Source organism: Barbus barbus (assembly GCF_936440315.1).
Source record: "Barbus barbus genome assembly, chromosome: 9".
Classification (NCBI taxonomy): domain Eukaryota; kingdom Metazoa; phylum Chordata; class Actinopteri; order Cypriniformes; family Cyprinidae; genus Barbus; species Barbus barbus.
In genome coordinates, this window is record NC_136737.1 from 12,868,177 (window position 1) to 12,887,257 (window position 19,081).

The 19,081-nt window shown below is 38.1% G+C and overlaps 1 protein-coding gene across 3 annotated transcripts in view; it reads right to left on the bottom strand.

Moving 5' to 3' along the window:
• The window catches only part of LOC306874531 (DENN domain-containing protein 1B-like), a 101,846-nt gene that overhangs the window by 28,825 nt on the left and 53,940 nt on the right, over window positions 1–19,081 (bottom strand). For all 3 annotated transcript variants that reach the window (XM_079424654.1, XM_079424655.1, XM_079424653.1), the window contains 5 exons: window positions 17,628–17,681; window positions 16,926–17,036; window positions 11,382–11,482; window positions 9,433–9,478; window positions 8,198–8,299 (listed from right to left, as the gene is read on the bottom strand). In XM_079424654.1, the coding sequence (XP_079280780.1) occupies window positions 8,198–8,299; window positions 9,433–9,478; window positions 11,382–11,482; window positions 16,926–17,036; window positions 17,628–17,681 (414 nt within the window). The remainder of the gene's footprint in view (window positions 1–8,197; window positions 8,300–9,432; window positions 9,479–11,381; window positions 11,483–16,925; window positions 17,037–17,627; window positions 17,682–19,081) is intronic.

Consider the following 19,081-nt stretch of genomic DNA (forward strand, 5'->3'; position numbering starts at 1 on the left):
GCTGAGCTGAACCAGACAGTTATAGAAGTGCAGAGGATGGATTCAATGATGGCAGAGTAGAACTGTTTCAGTAAGTCCTGTGGCAGGCTGAACTTCCTCAGCTGGCGAAGAAAGTACAACCTCTGTTGGGCCTTCCTGACAATGAAGTCAATGTGAATATCCCACTTCAGGTCCTGAGAGATGGTGGTGCCCAGGAATCTGAATGACTCCACTGCAGTCACAGTGCTGTTCATGATGGTGAGTGGGGGAGAGCAGGGGGGTTTCTCCTGAAGTACACAAACATCTCCACAGTTTTGAGTGTGTTCAGCTCCAGGTTGTTAAGACTGCACCATACAGCCAGCTCCTTAACCTCCTGTCTGTAAGCAGACTCGTCACCGTCCTGAATGAGGCCGATCAGTGTGGTGTCGTCTGCAAACTTCAGGAGCTTGACAGAGGGTCTTTAGATGTGCAGTTGTTGGTGTAGAGGGAGAAGAGCAGTGGGGAGAGAACGCAGCCCTGTGGAGCTCCAGTGCTGATGGTACAAGTGCTGGATGTGAATTTACCAAGCTTTACTAGCTGCTGTCTGTCTGTCTGTCAGGAAGCTGTTGATCCACTGGCAGACGGAGGTGGGCACGGAGAGCTGAGTTAGTTTATTTTGAAGGGTTTCCGTGATGATGGTGTTAAAAGCGGAGCTGAAGTCCACAAACAGGATCCTCACATAAGTCCCTGGTCTGTCCAGATGCTGCAGGATGAAGTGCAGTCCCATGTTGACTGCATCATCCACAGACCTGTTTGCTCTGTAGGCAAACTGCAGGGGGTCCAGTAAGGGACCCCCTGCAGTTTTTGTTGTTAAAACAAAAGTTGCTGCAAATACGACAGACAGACAAAGGAAAAGCATCTGAATTGCATGTCCCCTTCAGATTTTCCCCATACTCCCAAGCCTTCTGTATCGAATCATCCAAGCCTGTCATGAGACACAGCGGTGCACAAACACATGGGGATGAACCATGAAGCGGAGCTTGATCCAGGTAATGTAAGGTTAACCAAATTGATTACGTATGCTGCGGCGCTCATAACCATCTGCTGGAAATTCATTTACAAGCCTGCAATTCACACCGAGCAGCGTGCATATCAATAATTGGTTTAGCTTCCTTCATTAGGGAAGATCAAGTGAAGAGCATAAACTAGAGCGTTTAGGTGATCGGCTGAATACCAAGAGACAGTTCGGTTTGGGAACGCAGGAAAACCACCTAGATGAATCGTCACTGACCCTTGTGGAAAGAGGTTTTGCAATCAGGCTGTTCACAAACTGGCATTTTTCTATATAGGACAAATAAAAATTTTGTTGTCTTTTGTTCTATTGGTCTCTATTGGGACGTGCCTCTTTTTCACAGCATCCCTGAGCTGATGTGGCAAATACTCAGAAGCATCAAACAGGAAGTTTAGCGGCGCTAAATTAACAAGTGTCATCTCCATATTCACACTGGCTAAGTGCTTTTATGTTTATGTAAAGTTGGCGCCGTATTAATATTTCATGTTGATGCGTTGTCTTTTTTCCCCTCACTTCTCTCGCTCTCCCCAAACAATCCGTTAAACAGTCTTCATTTTTGAAGAATCAAAGAAAGCAAAATGCCACTCACACTCAGGAGAATGTGCAGCATACCCAGTGGGCAAATAAGAGGAGATAAAACAAAAGGTTGTGCACAAGAACATCTTCAATATTTCTATTTAGCATTTAAGATTTCAGTTTATACATTTATATTTATTTAAAATATTATTTAATTTGTTTTTATTTTAGTGTATTTAAATTACATTAGTTTTTATTTCGTTACATTAAAAAAAACTGATTTAAACAGATTTAAAAACAGTCATTTAAATCTGACTTAAAATCTTCATTAATATTAAGATTTTTTTAGTCAGAAATAACTATTATATAATAATAACAATAATAACTATTTGATATTTATTATTAATAATAATGTTTAAAATGTATTTAAATTACATTAGATTTAAATAAAAATATATCATTTTGTAAATAGTTCTATATAACATACAGAACATACATGTTCTGTATAGCATAAATAAAAATATATGTAGTCATTTAAATATCACAAACTCTTATTTCATATATTTATACATTAAATATTTTCATTTTTTAATATATAGAAAGAGAGAGAATATTCAAAAAAGTTGATAATATATAAATATAAAGTAATTTACATTTTCTAAAAATCTTAAACATAAAAAAATATTTAATTTCAATATCTAAATTACGTTTCCAAAGTTTAAAATATATATAAAATCTATCTACCCATCTATGTAATAATTTAAATATTGTACAATCTTAAATATATATATATATATATATATATATATATATATATATATATATATATATATATATATATATATATATATATATATATATATATATATATATATATACACACATACACACAAATACATGTGTGTGTGTGTGTGTATGTGTGCATATATATATATATATATCTCTTTTTTAATACATATTTCTTTCTGTACATTATTTAAATTTTCTAAAAATATTAAATAATAAATTGAGAATGATTTCATTTCTATATCTAAATTACATGTTTTCAAAAAGTCATCATATTACTCAATTAAATATATATATATAAACATTTCAAATAAATTTGCTGAATTTCTTACTGAACATTACACTTCGATTTACCCTCTGTCAATATTTGATTCACAAATCGATTCCTGCCATACAAATTCAAAGACAATGTCGGTGATAAACTTCAATTTAATAATTGGGCGGCACAATAAATGGCCAATAATTGATCAGTCAGACTAATTAACCACTAGACTTAGAGTAACTTTAACGAGATGTGAGAGGGGGGCATCAGAGGGGAGCTTAGCTCTACAGGTGATAAACCTATTTGGCAGTGACATTTTTTAGTGTAAAGTCATTCAGTCTATGATCTGATCAAAGGGAGACTCCCCCATTGGGTCCAATTATAACTATGCTATTGTAGGAGGTGGGTAGCGAGGGAGAAGGGGGGGAAGAAAAGATGAGTTATATTGAGTTATGATATTCATAATCTATGCAGAGAGGCCTTTCCACTATAGGTCTTCTCCCCATAGCTGTGATCTTTTCAATTTACATCAAGCGAGGATGGCTGAGGATGAAAGTGCAGCCTCCGATTCGCCGAGCCCGCGGAGGGCAAACACAGGGCCTCATTAAACTCTACTGCATGGACTCCCCAACAGGGTTTGAAGTGCATCAAGTAAAGAGCACGGGGTCAGAGGTGGCCCTGGAAACAGATCTCCATTTAACTCACCAGCTGGAGATGATAATTAGCAGGTGCATCACTGTCTCCTGCTCTAAAGGATGGTACCATGGAGATCTGCTCTGCGGTAGTCTTCTATTATACACCCGAGTTTCAACAGAACACCACTTCTGAGATGCTCAGTCGCTCGCTCGCTCACACACACACACACGGCCCTCCTCGAGAGCGGAGCTGTTTATGGTCAAGGGATTTTAATTCAACTGAACAAGCCGCGGACAGGCGCTACACACAGGCATATCCTCACACATATATTTTACACTTCTTCTGCCAGGCTTATAAACCCAGATCTGATGGATTTTACAGCCTGACTATTTAGAGTCAATTGCAAATATTACAAAAAAAAAAAAAGTAGTATTTTTATATTACTACTTAAAATTGTAAGAGAAAGTAGAGCTTGAAAAAAAAACTACCTAAAATACACAGGAACTTACAAAAATTTGAAAAGAAAGCATTTAAGAAATGGCGAGTTACAATGATTTAATTATGCAAATAAATCAGCTCACGATATCATCAGGTTACATTGTGACCCTTTCGGAGTGTGGCTGAAAGACTTCTCTTTTTTTAAAGACAGAGGGAAAAATATGTTTTGTTAAGGATTCTGTCCAGGGATGGAAAGCCGTTGGGAGGCAATTAGAGGACTACAAAGAAAAAAGAAATAGATATGAAAATCTTCTGCTTTCTTTTGATGTGCACTAGGCAAAAGTATATGTACACACTGAGTGAATTCACATCCTTTTAGAAAAACACAAAGACAAAGCGTATTTCAACTGTAATGCTAAAGGATCGCTGACAAAACGCAGGTCAGGGTCATCTTCTTAATATACAACATACATTTAAAATAAACAAATAAATAAATAAAATAAAAAAGACTTGTTATAAAACAGAACTTTTTGTCAGATATCATTCAAAAATGCTAAAAGATTTCTGACAAAATCCAGGTCGGTGTCTTAATATACAACATTTAAAATTAAATTAAATAAATAAAATAATTAATAAACTTGTTATAAAATAAAACATCAGACATCAGTCAGACAGTAGTCAAAAATGCTAAAATATTTCTGATAAAAAGCAGGTCAGTATTTTATACTTATAAATACATACAACATATATTTACAATAAATAAAAATATAAAATAACGTAATATAAAATAAAACTTTTTAACAAACAAATTAGGAATGTTTTCTGCTAAAAACGTTGTAACATTTAAAATTAAATATATATATATATATATATATTATAATATAAAATTACATAAGAAATAACATGACAAACCTAATAAAAAATTTACTTTTAATCAAAAATATATTAAATATGATCACAAATATGATGTGACACTTATCAGGCCGTTACAAAATACATAAATATGAACTGAACTGACCTGAAAGAAGCAGTAATACAAATGACAACTCAGTAGTGTTCACTCGTTAGTATTCAAAAACCAAATTACTCCATCAAATCACTGCTACTTCATATGCTAATGAATGCGCAAGTTACTCAATTTTGGCATGTGAAAGATATACAGCAAGTCTGCAAAAAATAAAAACATTAAACCCACCTAAAATGTATTTTTTATTACTTTTGAATGCATTGAAATGCTAAAAAGTCTGACTGTAAAATACATCTGAATGATTTTTAAAACATCCGCATTTGATTTCAGTCTGACACTGCGCCTTCGGAGTCTAAAGCAAAAAAGCGCCAATGTAATACAGTTATTGTTCATCAACAGACCAATAACGGCGGTGCCTTGAGGGCTGGACACTGCATTAATCCACTCGGGCCGGAAATGAGCCCCACCTGTCCCGCACACTACGGCCCAACAAACCGAGGCTTCAGCATGGGTTTGATTTGCGACACGCTGGAAATAGAACGAGCGCTGAAGAACGCAACATTCCCCCTTTCCCCAAACAGTAATTGTTTGGTGTGTCAGCTGATGTAGTGCTTGTTTTCTCTCGAATCCCAATTAAACACCACGCCGGCTGATCTCAGAGGAGGCGCGCGGATATTGCGCCCTCTGATTAATTTGTTAACCTTCATTTGCTAGTTTAACATACACGAGGTGGGTGTGCAAACTCGAATCTTCGCTGTTGATTGAGAACGTAAACGATCAAATGCAGGAAGTACAAATATAAGTTGTGTGGAAGAGACGAAAAAGGAGACAACCGGAATGACACAAGCGGCAAAGAAAAATAAACAATAGATCTGGTGTAACTCGAACAAAAGTAATAAAGTCAAAAGGAATATTTGATCAAAACCGTCTCAGGACCTGTGAACACAGAGAATCGCATCCAAATAAGACTCCAGCACTGCTTGGTAGCACAATGGATTCATAATTTTCTATTTTTAGAGAGTTTTAATGACTGCACAAGTAAACCCCCCAAACTCTGCTACCAAATCCTAGTATTATTGAATAAAAAAAACAAAAACAATAAGAAACATTTTCACAATGTTTAAGGAGGAAAACACCTTCATTTATTTGGGAGAGAGCAAAGTCTCCTTTTAACATAATTTCTTTTCTTTTTTGCAAACTCAACAACAACCCGTCATTAAAATCTAAATATTTAGAAAACTTCAGCAACAAATATCTTCTAAAACAAAGAAAATCTAGTTCGAAAAACATGAGTGATTTTTATTTCAATATATATTTATATATATATGTTGGATCGCAAAGTCACTTTATACTCGCCGACACTAAAACGTAACATTTAAAGCGGCAAATTTATTTTGAACCTTCGTGTGACACTTTCAAAAAGCGCAGTGATTAAAAGCGCAACCCAAAAACACAATCCGTGGACTTTCAACCCTGTCCCATCTGATGTTTCTAATAAAAAGGCATGTTTGAAATCACTCTCGATTGTTCGCCACATCCTCTCAATTATTATCTCTATTTGTAAAATACGTAGGTTTGCGCCGAACGGAATCGCTACTGGCGTGGTAGCATTTCTAATAGTCAATAAATCTAAAATATTATGTGTGAAATTGGGAAAAACTGCCATTAACTGGCAGACAGCGGAGAGCACAGCATAGGGTCCCGTCTGAAAAAAGGGCCAGCTAATTCAGGACAACTGTCACCCCTGACCCGTCTGGGAGAGGGTCTAGTGGTCAGACTCCCTGAATAATAAAGTCCACATGGTTTAAAAAAAGCCTTCAAACACTTAATTACATGAATCTCAAAAGGTTCGGCTTGAATCAATAAAAGACTTGGGAGGAAAGAAAATAAAAAATAAAATACGCTCCAGGGTCAGTTATATTATATTTTGCTTTATAGTTGTAAAATGCATCGATTTTTTTTTGAGGCTAGAATAAATGTATAAGTGTGTGTTTAAACAAATGAAAAGAAAAATGTGAATCAAATTAATTGAATTGAATTTAAATGCCCGTGTGCAGCAATTGCCATGTGACAGACAATTTAAGAAAAATACCTAGAGATTTTGCTCGATTTAAACATATTCCTTGAGTTATGAATTTTAATATCCCCAAAGGTATGATAACCAGAGGGAGAGAAAAATGAATTTTTGCGGTGATAAATATATTATTGTAGGTGACATTTACATTCAGGTGGGGTAATTTAACATGATATGCAGAATACGTTCTATCATTAGTCAATGAAAAATTGCGCGAGAGGATCAAAGCAAACATGGAGCTGTCACTTAATTTATCACGCTACGAAGACAAAGAGGTTTTTTCTTTCCCCTCCGTCAGTTTCAAAAGACTCTTTTTTTTTTTTTTTACGATGCTCTCGTTTGCAATTTAATTTACAAATGGGATGCCAGTGCTGAGATGGCATAACAGAACAGGCTGGCTTTTTCTGCTTGGACAGACAGCAGCGGGATCCACCGAGTCATATAGGAGTGTTAAAACACCCCCCCCAGTGGAACAGAAAAAAAAACACATTTTCAAAAGGACAGATGACAGACGTGTTTCTGACCCCGACGCTGGATGCACTTCCTGTTGCACTGACCGTGCCACCTAAACATTAATTAAAGAGAGAAGGCGCTGGCAGGTGGCAGAAAAGCAGGATCTAATAATTGGCCCCCTTCTTCCCTGCGCCTTCAGAAAATCCAGGACTTCTAGAGAGATGGGCCACTGGGCAGGCAGAAAGAAGATAGAAAAAAAAAAAAGAGATGAAGGTAGGAGTTTGAAATTCACAGAGATGGCCGACGAATTGCGACAGCCGTTTAACGTCACGGGGGCAAGTTTACAGAGCACGGTTTTTGGGGATCCGCGGTCTGCTAATGATGAGAGGACAGAGGTGCAGTGTGCTCCTCTAACCAGAGAAAGACTGTTTGTTTAAATGTGCGAAAAAAAGATGGAAAGAACAGGAGAAAATGATGAAAATCATGTTCTTGTGTGTGTGTGTGTACAGAGGGCTTAAAACAAAAGAAAACAGTGAGAACGGTAATGTAAGTGTGTGTAGGTTTACTTTCATTATCTTAATAACAATAACAATTTTATCTTTTAAAGTTAAGCAAAATTAGGAGAAACTTACCATTTGGGGATATCCTTATAAAGTAATTTTTTATATTTATATTCAATTTATATATTTAAAAAAAAAAAGTTTTCTTTTTCAATTTCAAACACAAAACTATTTAGTTTTAAATAAAAGTTATATGCATTATTTTACTCACTCTACTACAAAAGCAGGTTGTGTCAAATATATCTTTGACAAAACCTCATTTTGGGAACATCTAGGGATGTCATCATTTGGAAAAAGGGCGCTAAGTAAATACAGTTTTTTTAATACTAAAAATGCACAGCATTCTTTAGCACTCTATAGTATTAACTGTAGTAATAATTAATAATTACGTCTATACAAAAACAGTAGAAGTCTACGGTGTGTCTTCATTTTGATTTCTAGGTAAACGTGTGTGTGTGTGTTTAGGGACACTCACCACATCACTGGGCAGGTTGTGCAGGTCGTCTGTGGGGCTTTCCAGGGTGTTTGTGTCCACGTTCAGAATGACCACATCCTCCAGGGATCTGCTCTTTACTCTCTGAAAATGCAGCACACTTTGTTACACACCGCCCTGCCTATTCCTATTTCCTGTAAGCATTTTAATAGCCTAAATGTGATATATGAATACTTTTTTCAACAGTAGTTTATTTAAAGCATTTTTATAAACTAACATTTTTGTAGAAGAAAAACATTGTGAGGCTAAACTAAATTTTCAGTGTTAAATTCCAAACCAATTCAGAGCACATTATTTACTTCCTTCAACAATGTCAAAACATATAGGTAAAGACTAAGCAGACAAGATTTAAATAGATTGCGTTAACAATGCAAAACCCAGATTCTCATAAATGAAACCAGATGAAGCTTTTACACACACACACACAATTTTTATTTCATTATATGCTTTGTATTTATTTTTTGACAAGTGCTGCAACTATTTTAACTATGAAATATATACATAATACCTAACCAAATAATAAAACTATTCAGGCACGTTGAATGAAGCACCACTGTGTTGAGCGGTGTAATGCTTCCACACAATGGTAGTCACGGTAGTGGCGACAAATCCAATAATTATTCCTCCAGTGCAGGTGGGGGAAACAGCCAAGTGTGTAAAAAATTTCTGGTTTGTCATTTTTGACAGTCGCTGCTACGGCGGCCCGTGTGCTGATTTGGTCTAATTACGTGCAGCCGGATTGGGAGGGAGGGTTGGAGGGGGGGGGGACTGTCAGCGGGCGAACGTGTGATAAACACCAGCACCGCCGCGACTGTCAGCGCTATCAGATCTGCGCGTGAAGCTATAGGTCTACCTCCAACCAACATGCCATTTCTCAATAACCGAACGCACCATCTCTTTGTTTCTCTGGCTCTTTCATTCCTAATGGGCGCCCGGGAGATGAAAAGCAAAAAAAAAACAATGTGTAAATTTTTGTAGGTTTCCCCGTGCTCTGCGCTGATGCATCAAAGTAGATGGGCGTTATTAGCATCTCAGATGGTTTGAATCCAGAGGGACGGCTGGTTTTAAGTGACCCGGAGTGAAAAAGTAAATAAATAACGATGGTTTATGTAATATCGGAAAGCTGCGACTGGTAGCAGTAGTGCTTCTGATCAAACGTCTCGTAAAACACTTTAAGGATGATGAACGGCTGCTGACAGTAGATTTATGTGACGTACCTCTAAAAGGCTGAGATGAACTCCGACCAGATATGGCATGGGCGCACTGGAAACAGAGACAAACCACAGTCATTAGCAACATAAAAATACTTTCTTGCATTTTAAAAAATATTAATAATTCCAAAAATTAACAGTACAAATATAACACTAGAAGCAAATATTAACAAACGAAGATCGCTGTAAATTGACATGCATCACGAGCGAACCTTTACTAGCATTCTCGACCGTTTCCCGGAAGGAGCTCTTTGAGCGCTGAAGGTGATTAGTGCAATTGGCAAGCATCACTTTTGAGCGGGGCGAGGCAGGGCCGTGTAATTAGATAGGTTTGGGTAGCCGCTACAGTGCTCGCTCAATCAGGTTATGTGGCTAATAAGCTGCAGTCTCCCTCGTTGCATCTGTTAAGGCCACGAATTTAACTGACATGCAGGCACACTGACACGCACTCACATGCACGGGGTGAGCCCCGTCACGTCATTGTTGACCATGAGACTAACTTTGTTATGACAGCCTAATTCCCATCATTTCTAATAACGCTCATTATGAGCGATGCACAGCCTTATAATATGATAATGTTTTTTTTTGTATAATTAGATAGCTAAAATATGATCAATCGACTTGGATGTCTGTGCTGGACTGGAAAACGGCGCTACTCTTAAAGCTGCATTTATATCAACGACCACAAATATTTTCTGAGGAGCTCTGGTGTCAAGCATGGCAGCACAAGTCCGTCAATTTAAGGGTATAGGGTGTTCTGGTAGCTATAGAGCAGGGCTGTAAGTTAAGAGTTTGGTCACGGTTTTAGCCCACAGTCGGCATACGGAAATCAGCCTGCCTCTCAAGCCATATATGTTCCTGATGGGTAAAGGAAAGAAAAAAAAAAAGAAGATTGCATGCTGGACTTGGTGTGGTGGCATTAGTGCTATTAAATCATGTCCTTCATAAACCCTTTGAGATCTCAGACATGGTGAAAGATATTCATTAGGATGAGGGGTATTTCAGAAAGTAGTACCGCATGTTCAGAAGCTCCATGTTACTGATGGAGCGATATATCTGCCAGGCCAATTAATGGCCTAAAGTTTGGCCGAATTTTGAGAATGTACCTGCTTGGCTGATTAACAGAAGCCTGACCTTTTCATTTTTCTGTACTTAAATATTTTTTTATAGTTTAAGGGAATTTTGTATTTAATTTTTTTATTTTAATTTACATATTTATACATAAATTATTTATTTAAAATTGTAATTTATATTTAAATTGTGTGTGTGTGTGTGTATATATATATATATATATATATATATATATATATATATATATATATATATATATATATATATATATATATACACATACACACACACACACACACATATATATAGACACTTTATAAATTTATATACTTATAATAAAAATAAATTATATACAAATTAAAAAATATTTTGTGTGTACTGGATGGATATAAAACATTTATTTAAAACATTTAATCTACAATAAATAAATAAATATACAAATAAATAAATTATTCTGACTTATCCATGTCTGTTTTATGATATTAAATACATATTATCAATATCTGTCTTTAAGCAGAAAGCAACGGATTTCTAAAAAACTGCTAAAAGTTCCTGCAGCCCAATATGTGCTCGTTATTAAATATTTTTTCTTAAGATGATAATAGTTTCGACACAGAATGTGGTACTATCAGATCCTAATCCACAGAATTTCACAGATTTCCCTGTAATCAGCAAAGAAAACATAATTTCTGTGAATTCTGTCTTGACGTACAAAGCAAAAAATCAATGTAAGCTTGATATACTCACTCAAATTGCCTAAAGCACAAAATCGTACAGCTCAGAAAAAAAGCTCTTTCTAAAGCTCAGAAAGCAGCACAGCCCAAGCTTGAGTGAGATATAAATGAGACATTTGTGAAAGTGTGTGAGACGAGCACGGCTCTTACCAGCAGTAATCCAGCAGGTGAGGAGGAAGTACAGGGATGAAGATGTGCTGCCAGTGCATAGGGTAGAGCATGGCGGTGGACCCTTGCACGCATGCAGTTAACTACGACAAGAAAAAAAACAGACATGTGAGCTCCTTCATATGCCACCGTTTAATCCGTTATGCTTAAGGGGATTGCGTTTATTGTGGGCCAGGAGAGCAGGCAGCATTAAACAGTTACTCTTTTTATCTTAACATCACAAGCAGATTAAACATGCGCTTTTGTTTTTTGCTTTTCTGATGTTAAATGTGCAGGTTCAAACTCAAAATCAGGGCATCAATTGAGGGCCTAAAAATACACCAAAGCACAAGGTATCAAATGTGAAGCGGTGATACAAAATTAATGATGCTTTATTACTGTTATACACACGCACAGTAAATAATCACACTCTACAAGAAGCGAGCACTTAATTACGACACTGGTGTGGATGTTTAATGAGTGAACACCCAAGTGACCCCTCACCACACCCTGATTCCCCCTCATGGCTACCTACCAGTTGTAATGACCTGTGTGGCACATGCACACACGCCGGAGCTTCCTCATCTTCCAGATTAAAATAACATGATTAAATATGGAAAAAGAACAGAGGTCTGAAGGCTCCTCTGGGACTTCATTAGGGCAAATTGCCAAAGAATGAAACATGAGTTAGCCAAGAAAGACTGTGAGCTGTTGGAATACCATGGGGAGTAGGGGCTGGAACAGGGGTCTTGACAACTGGAGCTTCCAGTAATGTGTGAACCATGGCTCGGAAGTATAAAGAGACCCCCCTGCTCACTGACACACACAATATCACAATTGACCACTGAAACCAACCAAGCTGGGCCGTGGCACAGCAGCTAGCTTCAAAGAGATCAGCTTTAATCCTGAATCACTTCTGTATACGTCCGTGATGGGTAAGGCTGGTTGAGTGCTGTTGTTGTTAAGTTCAGTGACATTGCGGTCGAACGCAACTGCTCTGGATAAGACGTGACCTATTGAGTCAAGAAATAGCGCAGCTTTAATTAACAGAAATTTAGTGCCGTGCATTATAACATATGCAAATTTGTTGTGCAGTTCTCTGAAAAGAAAGGAAAAGCATTAGTTGTGACAGATCTAATTTCGTACGGGCAATTTAGAAGAAAGAAATGAATATTTATGGCATTTCGCACCAACTGAAGTTTGGTTGATATCAAAGCTTTGAGACCCGTTCTGTTGGAGATCCCTTTATCTCAAGGTCCAATAAATGAATCATGCTGAGAGGTCATCGCACTGCAAAGAAACACTTTTCTTTGACTGTGCGAACAGACTGTCGTCTAGTTTCTTAGAGGGGAACCCTTCCGTACCATGTAGAGATGGGTAAAAAAGCCTAATCGCACATTCCAATTAATTCAACAATGTCCGCAGACAAGCCCAATTGGCTTGATTTATTCCTGACTTGAAAGTGAAGCCGTGCCGTCTTCTTTCAAAGATGAGGTCATGAAAAGGAGGTGGCGAAACACAGATAAACATTAAAAGGTGGAATTCAAAAACAAATTAACTCTTGATATTTTTCCCACACGAGCTGTTTTGCTCACAAACGAGGGATTCATCACAGAGTATGCGATCCTGCAAGAAAATCACTCATGACCTCCTTTCTGTGACAATTAAAGAGAAAGTTCAGAATAACTGTATCGCTGCCATTGAATCTCCAGTTGTACCCACAATGCACTGTTGGAGTGCTGCTCCTAATAAAATATAATTATGAATAATTAATGAAGACATGCCAAATGAAAAGAAATGGCCACAAAAAGGCAAGGTATGCTTGATATTCCTTTAAATGAAGAAGTCATCCACAAAAACAAATGCTGGATTAGGGTTTGTTTGGATGCGGGGCTGGATCCTGCCGAGACCTGTGAGCTACCGCTGCCGTTAGCGGTAATGAGCGTGCTGGGAACGTGTTAAGTGGGGGTCTTCTCTATTATATAAAGGGATCCATCTTTGGATATATAATAGACCCAAAAAACCAATAATGCCATTCTAAGGAATCCCAAAGAGCACATGAAACAATCCTTTCATGAAAAGGGTTTTTTATATGAAAACCAACAAATGCAGCATCAGTTCAACAATGGTTTCATTAAGACATACACTTTTTGAGGATAAATATCTAAAAAATAAAATAAAAAAAAATGCCTAAATGAAACTACATTATCATAAAAAATTACTAGTGATAGACTAGCTCTGGGTAATAATTAGGTCCTAACCCTGAACCTACCCCTTAAGCCCGGGACACACCAAGCTGCCGTTGGCCAATGTCTGTTGTGATCATTTGTTTGGTGTATTCCACTCCTCGGGCTCACGTAAGAGTCAGTGCCGTAGAATTAAAGCAACAGTGATGAAAACGGGCAAGTAAATGAAGGCGGCACAGACAGAAAGCTGTTCTAATGTTACATGATCTTTCCCAAGCATTCCAATATGAAAATATTTTCATAACAACATGAGCTTCTTAAAATGAAGAACGTTACCAACAAAATAGGTTTACGTTTCGTATATCTGCATAGGTCTTGTATATCCTTGTTTCCATTTCTCATTTTAAATAATGAATATATACTATCGATAGCTGCTGATATAGACAGCAAATTCCTCTCACGCAGGCGCAGAATGCACCTGCTAGTTTGCAGTCAGCTGTAGTCTGTGCGGTGTGTTCAAGTCAACACGAGGTGACAACACCATTGGCTTTTGTTGCCACTAGTTCGGCTTGAAGTCGGCTTGGTGTGTCCCGGCCTTTAACCTAACCTTAGACCATGTAGTTACTTTATATTACCCAGTACTTTCTTAGGTAAATTCACTAGGTACATGTAAGTGTGCATACTGTAAAGTAAAGTGCAACCAAAAAATATTATATTAAAAATGCCATAACATTTTCTTTAAGAACACGTAAAAATCCTGAGACTCTAGGCTGAGCTGATGTTTAAAAATTCATTAGACTCCTGTTCATTAAAAAATGACAAGGCAAAAGTTTAAAGACTCTAACAAGATCAGCAACACAATTTTTTACTGCTAAGCAGCACACTAGAAGCCCTGAAATAGACCTACAAATTTATCTTGAGAGGAGAGGAAAAAGAAGGATCTTGCTGTCTTGGTTCAGTGAACTTGGGATTTGCCCAATCAGGTGACAGTCACAGAACTCTCACTTCACCATCAAACCACATTCACACTCATCTCTAGGAGTACATTTGTACCATTTTGCCTTGCTGAGATATATTCCACAGATGAAGTATAAAGATGTGATTTGTAACACCTTTCCAGTGAACCCTATGTAAACAAGTTGACAAACATATTCCCTACATCTAGGGAGAAGCTGGGGTTCAAAAATATCCATGGCAACTTCTCAAAGAACAGAAAAAGACCAAAAAAAAAAAGTCCCATTCTTTGATAAGCACAACAAAGCTCACAGTGGAATCTGTGATTGGGGCAGACTGGAGACTAGAGGTGTGATTCCCCCTGACAAGGGTGACAGTGCCGCAGTCTGCGCTGACTCCTGCTACCTGCGAGACTTCTCTCCCCTGGCCCTCTCCTTGTTTCCCAATTACCAAGCCTCGCTCTCCCCTCCTGTTGACAAACGCATGGCTCTGAGCGGGGCGCCGACACCGGTGTATCGCTAACAAGGAGGTGGCATTAAAAAAAGAAACACCACTAATCCACCTCCCACTACAACACGATACCACAAAGAAGAGAACAGGAAGTGCCGGAGGAAGATAAAATGTCTATTAAAGGTGTGGTAAGAGAGATGGAGGAGGAGCGAAAATAAGACGGCATTGCTGAGTAGAGCGTAAAAAAAGCGGAGCGTGTGAGGCCGAAAGGAACCTCAGTGGCTAGCACCACAGGCCAAGACGGGATCGGGTCTTGTTAGTATACCACTGACAGTATGATGAGAAGGCGGCTGTCAAGACTCGGGGCCGGCCGAGGGGGTCTCGCAGATGAAACGCACCAGGGCCTCCCAGTTGACTAGTTAGAGGGATCCTGATGCAGCACAATTATACTGGCACATGACAAGACAGCATGGGCGGCTTCCTCCCGGAGCCTGCGACATGGTTTTAAAACAGTGGTACTCCTTACCTCTGGTCACAAAACAGCAATAAGTCAACTGATGCTTTGTTGTTAGATCATGATTTATTCTTTTGCTTTCCAATAAAAGGCAAGTGTGCGGCCATGCTCTGCTAGACTGACACAGCAGGTTCACTAGGGGCCCGAACACTCAGGGTCCGCTGGCAGCATGCATAATGCATTCACTCTCTTCCCCTTTCCTTCTCTGTCTTTATCCAGTTGGCTCTCTCTCGAGAAACGGTAGCGGTAGGCTGACCACACCGTGGCCACTGTCAAATGCCCTCTCTGAACAATTCAGGAAACTGGCCATATGTCTACACTTGCATCTATGAATTCTTTGCAAAATTGACCACATGTGTCTTCCTATAGTTGCATGGAACTCCCAAGGCTCTTGAGAAGATGACGGATGGTTTTGGAATTTGAGATGATGAAAGTCTTCGCTGAGGTGGAACCTTAATATCACTAGTCTTCATAGTAGCTCTTTTAGCATATTAGTTTCGTAAACTCAAGGTCGCTCACGCTCCCATCTCGCAAAACAGTAAATCAAGTTATGGGAGGTTAAAAAAAACAACAAAAAAAAAACAATTTACCCGAGAGACTAATGATTTGCACATTCTAACCCTTCGTGTCAGTGAGCACATGGAATGAAGGCGGCAGCCCGGAGGAGTGAAATACTCCACGGATAGGGTCATTCTGACAGCCTCCTCCGGAGCCAGAGGGTCCAAGGGGAGCCCCTCGGTTCCGGCACTGTCGGCGAGCACACCACAGATGCACCGGGGGGGAATCGGAGAGAGATAGGGAGCGAATGACATCACTCGCCGCTTCTACACCAACTGTCGTGAAAGTTTAGACCATCGTCCGCCCCCGTGCGATAAGCGCCCACTCCCTGTTTCAGGCAAGAGGAGCCAGACAGAAAATATGTGGAAGAGTCAGGGATCCAATAAGTGATAATTTAAAGCTAACAGACTTCAGCCCAAAGAAACACCCCCAAAATATGCCAAAACAGAGAGAACCGAATCAGTGTACAGTAATTTTTGAGTTGTTTAAGATTATTGTATAAATATTTTCTTTCTTACTGTTTAATTAATGAGAAGCAGGTCATCTAAACAACTTATTATGATGTGCATCGTATCATGAGATAGTTGGCAATATGTAGCCCTAGAGAGCAGGGGGTGTAATAAGATCTACATAATAATCTCTATGATTCTGCATTTTCCACCGGTGTGAAAAGTTTCAAGTCCTGGGAGCAAAAAATAAATACGTCCATCACATACTATGTTAATTAGAAACAAATTAAAAACATATTTCTGTATATACAAAAATAACCCTGGCGGTTCCCAGAAGACTTATTTTAAATGTACTGTATAAAAACAATGTATATTAATATTTTAAGTAACATGAAAGCTGTCTGATGTGTAAATGAGAATGAGAGCAGAAACTCACAGTGCTAAGCTTGCTTGAGGTAATGATGATGCGTCGCTCATGCAGCATGCTGGCGTAGAGGTGCAACATGTTGTTCACATCCACTGCTACAAAGTATTCTGTTAAATTTCTCTAGAAAAAGGAAAAAATATGGTTGTGATTTAGAGAAATTATGGTATTTACACAAGTCACACCTAAAATGTTTGATTGCCGTTGCATTCAATATTTTATTCAATTTTATTATATATTTTGTCTCATGTTTTGTTTTTCATTTTATTTTTTGTTTTGTTGTTTAATTTTTTGTTTCATGTTTATGTCTTGTTTGATATTTTGTTTTGTTTCATGTTTGTTTTTTAATGTTTTGTTTTGTTTCATGTTTTGTTTTAATGTAGTTTTTATCTTTTGTTTCATGTTTTGTTTTATATTTTGTTTTGCTTCATTTTTAATTTGTTGTATGTTGTTTTGTTTAATGTATTGTTTTAATGTTCTGTTTTTATGCTTTATTTCTTAATCTTTTGTTTTATATTTTGTTTTGCTTCATGTTTTTAATGTTTTGTTTTAGATTTTGTTTTGATTCTTGGTTTGTTTTAATGTTCTGTTTTTAGATTTTGTTTTGTTTCACTAATAGTCAGTTGATCTGACATGTTGTGCAATAACACTCTTACATTAAGTTTGGCTTAAATTTGGGGCCTCTGTATTTGTGTCTGGGTTAAACATACTCACACTTTCAGGTATGGTGGGGAGTCCAATAATATCAGGAGCTATGAAGTATGAATGCTGCAGAAAACAGACAAGAAAATATGAAGATAAGGTCACCATTACACAACCTTCCAGTATTTAGTGTTTATAGAACCTACTGTCTGTTCCACAACCAATAAATAAACCGTGATCGGCCTGAACTGTGTTTGCGCTTGTTAACATCATGCATACAAACAACAGATACGGATACATGAAGTCAACAAACGCCGATCCCCTGTGGACACTACTGGAAGAGGCTCCCCGCATTGGAGAGAAAGTCTTTATTAAGGTACAAAAGCCAACTGCTCTGTTCTGACAGTATCAGAGGGGTCTGCCAGGCGTATGTTTGAACAGGCGAGCAAGTTTAATGTCTGGATCAAAGAGGCTCCAAAGCAAAGATCCCAAGCTGCCTGCTAACTTTAGCACTTTTGTTTGCCTGTGTGGCGCGCTCTACTATTTCCCAAGGCTGGGTCGCGATTAGTCATGCGTAAAGAGTACACATCTGTTGCTCTACACATAGGTTCAACTTTTGCTGCCTTTGCGTATGTTCCACAAACAAATACAAGTGCGACTAGCATCCTCTAATACTCAAAGACGCTTTAAAATATTCATCTTGGATGCTGTGATCACATGACTCCAGCAATCGAACCAAGTGCTGTGCAATGTCAGAAACAATTTATCTGCACTCTATGTGTGTGTCCAGAGTGCTTTTGCTATAATCGTACAAATATAAACAGTTTGAAGATATCAATAAAGCAGACTGACCAAGTTCTCTTCTTCATGTGCTGACATGTGTTTATTTTCCCATACCGAGCAGCTGATTGCCCTCCGTGTTGTGGACTGCAGTTCCAGCTGGCGGTGGCCAACACTTTGCAGCCGTGTTTATAAAAATCACACATTATCAGAGGGCTTGTTATCACCGCGCTCTGTCTGCTGCTCCCTGTAGTGTGATCAGAATCCCAGACCCTGCACCCAACACCACTCCCCAACACACACACACACACATCGGATTTAAACATTACTGCCCACATAGTGTTGATGGAAACCTCTCCTATCACCAAGACCCTCTTCCCAAATTTCAATAGCGAACAAACATTTCATGTTGCCAATCATTTTAACTTCAGAGAAGTTAAAGAGGAACATGACGGTGATTAGTGATCCCACCACCTGCTGGGAGACGGTACAGACAATTCCAAGAAACCCCTTCGGATGATCTGATTGGCTTTTAGATTACAAGGGCAAATTGTTGATAACTAATCCTGAGCAATAGCAAGCTTTATAACTAGTGATGTCAAGTTCATTAGAGTCAACTTACTTTAATGTAGAGTGAAAAATAAATGTGTTTTAGATTTATTCAATATGTGATTGTTACATTAATATAAAACATATAACATTTTAACTATATATCAATAACTAGTTTTATAATGCAGAGTTTATTT